General features: G+C 36.6%; 1 protein-coding gene across 3 annotated transcripts in view; it reads right to left on the minus strand.

The window, feature by feature from the left end:
* DAAM2 (dishevelled associated activator of morphogenesis 2) overlaps nt 1-12437 on the minus strand; it is a 776135-nt gene that overhangs the window by 50946 nt on the left and 712752 nt on the right. For all 3 annotated transcript variants that reach the window (XM_053712672.1, XM_053712673.1, XM_053712671.1), the window contains one exon: nt 3605-3736. In XM_053712672.1, coding sequence (XP_053568647.1) covers nt 3605-3736 — 132 coding nt within the window. The remainder of the gene's footprint in view (nt 1-3604; nt 3737-12437) is intronic.

Here is a 12437-nt window from a genome sequence, read left to right on the forward strand (position 1 = left end):
TGTACAGCCTTTATAACAGTGTAACTTTGCTGTCCCCTCACAATAACTCAACACACAGCCATTAATGTCTAAACCATTGGCAATAAAAGTGAGTACACTCCTAAGTTAAAATGTCCAAATTGGGCCCAATTAGCCATTTTCCCTCCCCGGTGTCATGTGACTCGTTAGTTTTACAAGGTCTCAGTTGTGAACGGGGAGCCGGTGTGTTAAATTTGGTGTTATCGCTCTCACACTGGTCACTGGAAGTTCAACATGGCACCTCATGGTAAAGAACTCTCTGAGGATCTGAAAAAAAAGAATTGTTGTTATATGTAAAGATGGCCTAGACTATAAGAAAACTGCCAAGACCCTGAAACTAAGCTGCAGCACGGTGGGCAAGACCATACAGCGGTTCCACAGGAAAGGTTCAACTCAGGACAGGCCTCACCATGGTCTACCAAAGAAGTTGAGTGCATGTGCTCAGCGTCATATCCAGAGGTTGTCTTTGGGAAATATATACGTATGAGTGCTGCCAGCATTGCTGCAGAGGGTGAAGGGGTGGGGGTTCAGCCTGTCAGTGCTCAGACCATATGCTGCAAACTGCATCAAATTGGTCTGCATGGCTGTCGCCCCAGAAGGAAGCCTCTTCTAAAGATGATGCACAAGAAAGCCCGCTAACAGTTTGCTGAAGTCAAGCAGACTAAGGACATGGATTACTGGAACCATGTCCTGTGGTCCGATGAGACCAAGATAAACTTATTTGGTTTAGATGGTGTCAAGTGTGTGTGGGAGCAACCAGGTGAGGAGTACAAAGACAAGTGTGTCTTGCCTACAGTCAAGCATGGTGGTGGGAGTGTCATGGTCTGGGCCTGCATGAGTGCTGCCAGCACTGGGGAGCTACAGTTCATTGAGGGAACCATGAATTCCAACATGTACTGTGACATACTGAAGCAGAGCATGATTCCCCTCCCTTCAGAGACTGGGCCGCAGGGCAGTATTCCAACATGATAATGACCCCAAACACACCTCCAAGATGACCACTGCCTTGCTAAAGAAGCTGAGGGTAAATGTGATGGACTGGCCAAGCATGTCTCCAGACCAATACCTTATTGGGCATCTGTGGGGCATCCTCAAACAGAAGGTGGGGGAGCACAAGGTCTCTAACATCCACCAGCTTCGTGATGTCATCATGGAGGAGTGGAAGAGAACTCCAGTGGCAACCTGTGAAGCTCTGGTGAACTCCATGCCCAAGAGGGTTAAGGCAGTGCTGGCCACACGAAATATTGACACTTTGGGCCCAATTTGGACATTTCCACTTAGGGGTGTAGTCACTTTTGTTGCCAACGGTTTAGACATTAATGGCTGTGTGTTGAGTTATTTTGAGGGGACAGCAAATTTACACTGTTATATAGGCTGTACACTCACTACTTTACATTGTAGCAAAGTGTAATTTCTTCAGTGTTGTCACATGAAAAAAAAAAGTTAAAATATGTATCTAAACCTATATGTCTATTTGAATATATACATGTATAGGTATATATAGGAATATCTATTTAAAGATAAAAATAACATTGTCATGTATGTGAAGAACATTGGAATGTGAAATATTAACTCCTGTCGGTTATAGTGCTGTGGGTTTATTAGGGTGTCGGGTTAACACGCAAAGGATAACGGCTAGGTTTTTTATGCTCTATTCAAGTCTATGGGGAAAAGAAATTAACGCAGTCTCGATATCCAAAGCCATTTGGCTAGCGCGTGTTTGGTTTTTCTTGTTTGCAATGTTTTTACTTTCAGCTTGTAATACGCATGACATAGCATATAAAACAATAAAAGTAATTGAAATGTGCTTCCTCATAAAATACAGCCATACAACACATGTAGCAGTTATATTAGGGTCATGTTTACAAAGTAACAGTGCACAGTAAGTGTTTTGTAAATGCAAAAGAATGTTACAAAACGTAAAAAGTGCCAAAATGGCAGCACCCATGAATAGAGAAAGGTGCGTGAACTGTATTTAGTGGTCAATGTCACTGCATTTGCATTGGTTTGCAGTACAGGGACATTCCCCTAGAAAGCCTCTTAAGTATTGTTATCAGATCTCCTCTGGTGTGGCGATATAAATATGCTCATGCACTGATCAACCAATTGTTCTGTGTAATGTTGCAGGTTCATAGTTCTGGATAATGCAGTATGATCTCCAGCTTCTCTAAGGGCAATGAAAATGTCACAATTGTGAGAAGTAAATTAAATTGAAAAGTGGATAAAATAAATCATGAAAAACTGCATTGCAACGTTCCCTTACTACACCTATCTAAATATTTTATATGGAATTCAATTTAGGGCTTAAGGGCTTAATGTCCCTTTAAGCACCCAAGAAAATATTATCACAACGTTATCTCAAAAATCAGAGTGACAGACTAGAAATGAAAAGAACAAAAACAAAATCCTTCTGGCCCTAGGGAAATTGCACTAATCACTGCAATTATATATTATGCCATTTGCTTCTATATGAGTCTCTTTCACCAGTTGCTTTATACACTAATTCATTTATAGTATCAAAGCACTTGTTCCTCCCCCTCTCTGCACACTTGTTTTATTGCTGCAACAAGCCAATGGCTTCTAGTATAAAACACTGCCCTTATTCAATACAGAGACCCTATTAAAGAAAAGCAAACTGAAGCTTTACACTTTGATATATTTGTTTACACCAAATGCTGTCCACAAATGAGAGCTCAAATGAAAGGAGTCTCTTTATACTTGCTGGTTGATGGATATTTATTTCTATAGGTTAAAGGAAGAAAAAGATCAAACAACATTCACAGTGAATCTAAAATAACACAATATAAGATTTCCTTTTTGTTTTAGCATTTGTGTTTTGTGATCTCTGTAAGTTATCTGTAAAACCAAATAGCTGTTAAAATATACATATTGTTTAAATGTATTAATGGTCTAAGCACAGATTTGTTAGATTTAAACCGGCAGACCCATCCAGTCAGCCAATTTGTATAGCAATAAAAAGCTGCATCATATGTATGTTTGCACTTATTCATCAGCTATTTAAAGGACCTGTTTTGAGGGGCGTGGTATGGGTGTGGCCATTTGTTTTAAACATTTGCTCTGTGCAATATGTGAGGCTTCACCTGATGATCTCTCTCCCCAGAGCACCAATTGTATAGCTTTCAATATCTCCATGATTTAATATATAGCAGTGTTGGGAGCACTACGTCATTGCAGCAATTCCTGGCCATCACTCCATCACTCTCTATCAAGTCAACAGTAGGATAAACCAAGACACGAGATATACATCCAAATACAAAGCCTGGTCAGGTGGCAGCCCTGATCGTATGTCATCTTATAATGCTTCAAATCATGAACTCCGTAAAAATGTCTTCTATTGTATCTATTATTAGTGAATGTAGGATTTTACCTCTTATTAGAATAATTGTTTTCATATTTTAAACAATAGTCTTTTTTTAATAGTAATAAAACCATGTTTGTTTTGTATTGTATTTGAGGGGCCCAACATAAACATAAGATGAAAATAATAAAAAAAAACACATTTGAATTCCAAGTCTATTACTTGTCATTTTTGGAATTTCCTGTTCAGTATTTGAGGTTGCCCTACCTTATCTCTGGCCTCGCTCAGCAGGTCTTCCAGTTCTGAGAAGCTGAAGCTGGCCACTGTAATGAAGTCACTCATGACGGGAACAAAACGATCACCTGATTCTCTGTATTGTCTTTTCTGATATTCAAGTTCCTATAAAGTAAAAAAATATATCTCATTAATAACAATAATTAACCAGTGAGAAGTCAATCAAACCATTCAAATTATTTGTATAAATTAATCAGAACTACAAATACCTAGGCTTTTATCGTAAAATTTCTTGTTTTTCAACTGTGGATCATAAAAATTAAATTACTATTTGTGCATTTTCAGCCACTGTTGATTATTGTAAATGAACTATTGTACTTTGTTAATGCACAGCTAAATACTAACTTGAGAGTCACAACACGTTGCCTGGTAATTGGCGCATTACTCTAGTATGTAAGCCGCTGTTAATTGTCTGATCGGCTCTGTTCTTATCAGAATCTGCTATGCACTGTGTGTTTAACTAATTTCTGAAGGTTAAACATATAGGGCCAGACTGCCAATGTAGCGCTCAAATACAGTGCATTAAACTAAATGTATTTGCATATATGCTACTAGTCTGACTGGTACGTCACAACTACTGCTTCACTGCAGAGGCTGACTAGCAAGTGATGCATTTGTAAAGAACATATCTCTGACAGAAACTTTCATTGTACTTTTTTAACATTGCAGTTTGCTGTCGGGGCTTACAAAATATATATATATATATATATAGATATAGAGATAGATAGATATAGATAGATACAATAGATAGATACAATAGATAGATAGATAGATAGATAGATAGATAGATAGATAGATAGATAGATAGATAGATAGGTAAATAGAGAACTTGCTTTACAATTACATAAATTCAGAAACTTTTCGAACCAAGAATTCAGATCCCACTAAATATAATTCCTCTTCTGTAAAGGTAACATCAGCACTTCTGATAAAACCAAGTCCACCTATGGATACAATTGCTGCTAAAAATCAATAGAAATATGATATTTATTTTACCCTTGAATTGGGCTTCACACTGGAATGACATTTGGTGAATACAAAGGGGCATATTTAACAATGTGCGAGCGGATATGATAAGAAGTAGCGTATGATGTCCGTCGCACATCGATAAATCCCGACAGCATACACTGTCATAATTTATCATTGCATCAGCAGTTCTTGTGAACTGCTAGTGCAAAGCCGCCCCCTGCAGATTCGCGGTCAATCAGCCGCTAGCAGGGGGTGTCAATCAACCCAATGCTTCATAACTTCTGTTTCTGGCAAGCCTGAAGGCTCGCCCGAAACAAGGGGCATAAAGCTCCATACAGTGCTTGATAAATCAGCCCCAAAGTTGGTACTGGTGTAATTATTGTTTAAAGGAACAGAAAAGTCAATATTACACTTTCATGATTTAGATAGATTATGATATTTTAATCACCTTTCCAAGCTATTTTTGCTGTTAATGCTTTGTTCTCTTGCTATCTTTTGTTGATTAGCATACCTAGGTAGGCACAAGAGCAGCAATGCACTAGTGGGAGTTAGCTATTAATTAGTGGCTGCACATTTATGTCTCTGATACAAACAGTCCAGCACTTAAAGGACCACTCAACACAATTAAAATGTGCATAATAAAAAGACAATGTAACACCTACTCTAAATTTTAAATAAGCAGTAGATTTTTTTCTGGCAAACTTATTTTTTCTCCCATTTTCCGGCCCCCTGTATCATGTGACAGACATCAGCCAATCACATCAGCCAATCACAGACTAGTATACATATACCCTGTGTGCTTGTGCACATGCTCAGTAGGATCTTGTTCCCCAGAAAGTGTGTTTATAAAAAGACTGTGCAATATTTGATAATGGAAGTAAATTGGAAAGTGTCTTAAAATTGCTGCTCTATCTGAATAATAAAAGTTTATTTTGACTTGAGTGTCCCTTTAAGGGTACTATGCAAGCCACTCAGGGTTACCACATATCTTTATTATTTAGGTAGAGTAATCACAAAACATCGCACTTTGTACCTTGTGCTTTTCAATAAATATCACTGCATGCTGCCACCTCTTTGGATGCTTTGTTCATGTACGTCTCTGGTCATTGGCTCACCAGATGTGTTTAGCTAGCTCACAGTATTGCATTGCTGCACCTGAGACTAATCTTCAATAAAGGATGCCAAGAGAAAAAAAAGCATATCCATCCTTTTTTTTTTGCTTTACGATTTGCCCTTGAATAACATCACATCTAGCTTAATATTAGAGTAAGGGAAATATACTGATAGTGTGCCAGGTTTAACAAAGATCCTACACAGCTATTACCCACGTTTTGGTAAAAATACTGAAAAGATGAGACCAAACCACAAAAGCTTAAAGTGCCAACTTTAAACATAGCATTATCCTGAGTTACTGTAAGTTTTACCCAACTATACAAGCTTCAAGTTACTTTTGTATATACAGTCATTATCAATTAAAATCTGAAAAAGAAAACAGAATGAAATTAAATTAAAATACATCATCCTCTGGAAATAAAATGCATAAAACTAATGTCTGGGTGCTAAATCAAACTGCTTGTATGACTTAAGTCTGTACGGAACACAATCTACCAGGTTCGGATAACAGAAACTCGATGACAGCAATAAAGCTCTCAAACGCCACTTCAATATGAATTATGTTATTTATACACAAATGTATTCACTGACACAAGTTGACTTTTAATTTTCTCAACTAGTTCAACACATTGTCCATGTTGTTTTAATTAAAAAGAAATTATACTTTAGTTTGCACTTCCGTGTAATTATAATGACATCATATCATTGGTTTGGGCGCAGATGAAATAACAGGCAGTAGTTTACCTTGCTTAATAAAGGCTCAAGTATAGCTTAATCGGATTCAGAATCAAACTTTCCTACTGTGAGATTCCCATAACACTCAGTATTGCAGATCAGGCCCTTCTTGGGTCTGTTCTCAAGAATATCAAGTTGGTGCGATGAAAGAGGGTTTTTTGTTGCTAGAGGATTAGGGTGGAATTAAAGAATTAAAGAATTTTCATTTATTAGGGGGTATTTATCAATAGGAGTTATACTAAATGTATTCTCGTGTTATCAGCAGACTACAAAGTCTATTACTTAAAGGCTTCATAAACCTAAGGGCAAGACGTTTTTTTTGGATTTTGTCCTCTCATCTATATGGTCATAGAATTTGCCCTGTTAATCTTCTGGGTTTTTTTTTGCTTGAGTGTTATTATTTTTAATAACAAAAAGCTACATAAATAAAGCGTTATAGACTTAGCAATAGAAGATACACAGAATCAGTGGGTTTAGTAGTGAACAAAAAAACATTATAGGGTCACTTTTCCGTGCACAAAATAATAAATTCTGTATTATCTAATCTGTAAACTGCAGGAAATTCACTGATGACAGTTTACCAAATTAGATTATATTTTTCTGCTGCTCTGATGTAAAGTGTAGGAAACTCAGAAGCCCACATATACAAATATATGCATAAGGAGAAGATATCTGATCCCCTCACCTGCAGACAACCATGCCAAGTCCATACCACAAGGTAGATTTCTTACAATGTGGTACAGAATCCCATAACACTTTATAACATTTTACAGGATGCCAAGAAACTGGCACTGTCTCAGGAAAGTGATTTGGTATGAGAGTGTGCAATTCACTAATAATACTCAGTCCATCAGGGAGAAGCATTCTGTTTCATTGATGTAATAAAGAAAGCACTAAGCAGTGTGTTATACTTAAAATGATATACAATTCATTTTTTTTTCTTTAATGTTTCAGATAAAGCATGCAATTTTAAACAAATTTCTAATTTACTTCTATTATAAAATGTACTTTGTTCGCTTTGGTATCTTTTGTTGAAAAGTAGATGCATTTATTTATAAGCCGGACTACTTCTGGAGCACTATATTTTTTTTCTTTTCCTGAACTAAATTCTGAAAATTGTGGGCCTTCAAATTTATAATGAAGACCTCTCTGTGGGATTATTATAGGTTGGGATATCTGGCATGCTTCCCCTGCCCTCAGCTTCTCATCCAGAAAAAATGTTTTAAAGGACTGAGCTAGCCACGCCCATTCACAACCACCCTAGAGCCAAGCCCCAACCCTGCTTCTCCCGTCATGGTCCTTTCCAAAAAGAGCCCCAACCAACAAGTTCTCCATACTCCCCTTCCAGGAAACTTTGGAAGGTATGATAATTCCCTCTAATTGCCCTTAGCAGAGAAGAAAACATAGGTTATAACATTGCTGCACCAATTCCCTTACAGACACTAAACCTTATTCTTCAAATATGTAAACAACTCATTTTAAAAAATCTCCATATCATTATCAGGATAATCTCTGTTTTGAATGCATCATTCTATCTAGCATTTATTTAGTGTTTAAGCTATGACTATGAGATTAATTATCTACAATTATATAAAATAATGTATACAACTAACAAAGTATAGAACTTAAAAGGCATATCTCGTAATTACAGTTTAGCGTTTGATATTAAAAATATAGTTAAGGGGGGGGGCGGAGCAAGCTCTGAACTGGACGGTTGCACAATACTATAGCTTCGGATAAATTCTACAAATAACTACATATTTGGCCATTCGGATCAGCTCATTATGCATAACTATTATATCTGATGGTTCATAGAGCTGCAACAAGCAACCCAGAGATTGTAAAAGTCACTGACAAGTAAGGAGAACCCACATTCTCCCTAGTTACCGGACCTTCTGAAGTGCGGCCATATTCTGACCCACGTGGAAACCTAACATTGGACATGTATAGTTGCGAGAGAACACTCTTAGACACTCTGAACGAACTGTTTCTGACAATTGAGCAGAGATTAATACTAGAGCTTACTACAAACGATGCAGACCTTTTGCCACCATCTAGACGACAGGAAGCACAGATATGGGAACCAACTCATAATTCTCCTAAGAAGATCGAAGTCACTGAGACTGATGAGGCCCAAACCACTTCAGAGGCCGTGAGCACAAATAATATGGTTACTGCACTCCCAGAGACTGTGCCGCCTGATACCCCAATTACCTCACTTGATAACGGAATGGAGGAGCATGGGGACCGCTGATGACTGCCCTGATCTTCATCCTCTCCTGATACAACTACCTAGGACCCCTGATCTGAGGACGATGAGAAAAATAGGAATTGGATAGACTACTATAAGACTTATGTTGCCGAGGCAGGCATATGGAACCCTCTAGACACTACCTGCACAGATAGTAGATCGCTTTACTCCAAGTGTTCCACTTTTTCTCAAGCGAATATATTTGTATATTGTTCTTTAGATATGAGACCCCATAAATCTGTATCAGCTGTTATATCATTATGTCTATTAAGCATCAATGCCCCTGTATACTTGATCTTACTATTTTATTAGTCAAGGGTTTGGTTATGTTTTTTCACATCTGGGCTTAATATGGGATGTTAGTCTAGAGCTCAGAATTACATGTGGTCCAAATTGTTTACTTCCAAAATATCCTACTACTTTGTATATTGCTTTATTGCTGGCACACACACTTTGTAGGACTATATTGTAAGATGCTGGCATTTTATATGTACTGTTCAACACTGGTGACACTCATTCCTTACATGGCCTTATAGTGTAGTTTCTGATGATGCATATTCACTGGTTGGAATCAAGATAATAGTTACTTATCACCTAGAGTCACTACCAATCTACCGACGTTAAAAATCAGTAGATATAAGTATATTGCTCAAGTCTTTCTACCAGGATTTGTATATAATAGTGTATCTAGATATGCATGACCCTTGAAGTACAGGAATTATAAATGTCCTAGATCCACATATACCTGCTTTGTGAGTGAGCACATTATTCCTGATAGAGCTCTGTTTAATTATTTAGTACAAGGTAATGTCTGCAATTGTTATAGTTCAGTTTACAAATCCAAGACAAGCTAGGTGAAGTATAGTAAGTGAGTTTGGGTAACAACAAACAAGGAGGGTCTGCCCCATGTTGCTAAGCCTTTATGGTGTTTGTGCTTTATAGTTGTATATAGATTGCAGCCCTAGGCATCCTACCATAATATACAGTAGCTACTATTACTAGACTATTAGGTCTTTATTTCTCATTCAACAACCATAACTATATGAATACGCTATACTGCTTGATTATTTTAATTATCTTCCACAAAAAGAAACTGTTGTGCTGTTTACGGCCGGGACGGCATATCCTAATTTGATTTGTAACCATAGTCAGAAATTCCTTGTATCCAATAGTTATTTGTAATTTCTCATTGTAGACCTCAATGGCAATATTTTTCTGTATATTTATTAAGATAGGATAATGGTTATCAAACACTGTTATGATTCCCTCTCTGAGATATGTGCTTACGGTAGCCGCAGGGTCTCATTGACAAATGGGTTGTTCACCTAATATGATGCTAGCAATTTTATTTGCATGTGCAAATAATATGTACATTGTGACACTAAATGTTTAATTCTATGAAGCTCACATGCTTGTCTTTTTATATAGCACTTTTAATTCATATGAGTTTCAGCTGGAACTCACCTTGTATGATATTCCTAATAGCTCTTATATGTTCATTTGGTACATTATGCGCAAATCAGGCCTCCATGCAGCTACTCTAGTTCCCATAGTAATTTTCTGCCAAATGGATACCTTATATGGTTAATCTTCATGCATAGCTTTTATTTTTCCTTGCAATGTTGTACGAACTCTTAACCAACCAAGCCTTAAATTTTATATTTCCTTTACAGTTATTAGTTTCCCATGAGATTTGTCCCTTGTAATTAGTATAAATGTTTAGAGAATTCATCGACTGCTTCTTTATCTGGATAGAGGAGACAGTAACATCCCATTAAGTTCCTGTACGAATGTAACATGGTCCCTCTGTCCTAGTCAAGAACTCCAGATACTTGGCTCCTCTCGTCTTTGCTAACTGATTTATTCAAATATCCCCGGACCCCCCCTCCCCGATTCCAATGGGCTTACGTTGTAAGCAAAGGGAAATGCACCCAATAGAAATGTTTCCTTTTATTATTAAATATATTGATACACATATTCTGATACTTCTAAGTGTAATTTCATGTGACAAGCTGCTCTCCTTTTACTCTGCCGTTTCATATTTTAGTTATGTCACTGTCATGTATCATATTACTAAGGGTCCAAAAATGACCCTATATGCCTTCTATTTGTTATATATCCCCTACTATATCCTCAAAACCACTATAGAATAGCATCAGAGGTCCATGAGTGACCGCCAATTTTTTTTCTAGTTTATCTTTCCACTTTATATAAGGGGAAAATGAAACGTTTACACTACCTTAAACACGGCAACCACGTATAAATAAAAAGAGGTTCGATTGAGAGTACATAGGTTAGTTATCTGTCAAGGATTATGTTTGCATTCTAGTATGTTATGTTATATTTATAATGTATAATTTGTGTACTGGTGACATTTTGTATCTTTTAGATGCTACTACTCAGACATATGCTTTTGTCACCGATTACATTGCAACCTTACATTATATACTATATAACCTCAATAAAAATTGTTTTGCAATATATATATATATATATATATATATATATATATATGTATATATATATATATATATATATATATAGCTAAGCTCATGTTCAATTTGCATGTGATTTATTATGATATTAGGAGGGCTTTACATAATTAAATCAACATTAATTTTTTTCATAACAAATTTTACCAAGAATCTCAGAAAAATGTCCTGATTTAGGCAATGAAGGTCATATAGAATAACACTGTGCAGTTAATGAGATAAGTTCATGTTAGCTTTAGAAAATGAATCATTATTAATTAATTGCACAAGGTCCTAATACATGGAACAGGTCTCAGGCTGCACTGGTGGATTAAATACATAAAATATAACAAACACTCCCTGTTTCAGAAGGGAAACTTATACATAATAAATACATAAAAATGTAAAGGTCATGTAAGGTCACTAACAATTAGGTGATTTAAAAACAAACAAGGCAGGTGGGTTAAAAGTGCTTTTGATGCACACACAGTTTCTGTCTGTTTCCTGTATATTAGCACGACAAGAACATGCACACTGCAAACCCCTCGGATAAATAGCTCACTAATTGGTCTGGTTTTGGGCACATGGCTTCAATGAAGTCATTCATTTCCTTCTTTGCTGCTGAACTCCCAATTAAATATCAATTATTGGTAACCAGATCATGCCTCACACTGGTAATATTGTGATTATGACAGTATGTCTGATATAGTTAGCCTCAGGCTTTATCTGTGGTTAACTCCATCCAGTTATTTTCTGCAGTCTGGGATTTACAATGATGTCCACTGGCAAAAAGAACCCTGCAGTTTCAAGTGAGAATAAAGAAACTAAAAAGAGAAAATAATATGTCAACAAAAGCTGCTGATTGTAACATTGTTAATTGTTTTGGCAAGTGTATAAGACGGACGTCTAATTTACCTCATGCGCAAGCTAATTATAATCAGTCACTTCCGAAAACAGGATTGCTGCTCCAATTGTGGCAAACACATAGGATTTTACATCCTCAAGTTGTTTTATTTTGCGAACTTAGTGAAACTGTATATTTCTTAAAGGGACAGTCTAGTCAAGATTAAACTTTCATAATTCAGTTAGGGCATGCAATTTTAAACAGCTTTCCAATTTACTTTTAGCATCACATTTTTTTATCTATCTTTTTAAAGAATACAAATTCTGGAGTAAACTATCCCTTTAAATATCAAAGCCAGTGTAGCATTGAGCTAAGGAGCATCCTCAGAGATGTCTCAAACACATTAATAGCAATGCAGACAAA

The sequence above is a fragment of the Bombina bombina genome, chromosome 4 (genome assembly GCF_027579735.1).
Source record: "Bombina bombina isolate aBomBom1 chromosome 4, aBomBom1.pri, whole genome shotgun sequence".
Classification (NCBI taxonomy): Eukaryota; Metazoa; Chordata; class Amphibia; order Anura; family Bombinatoridae; genus Bombina; species Bombina bombina.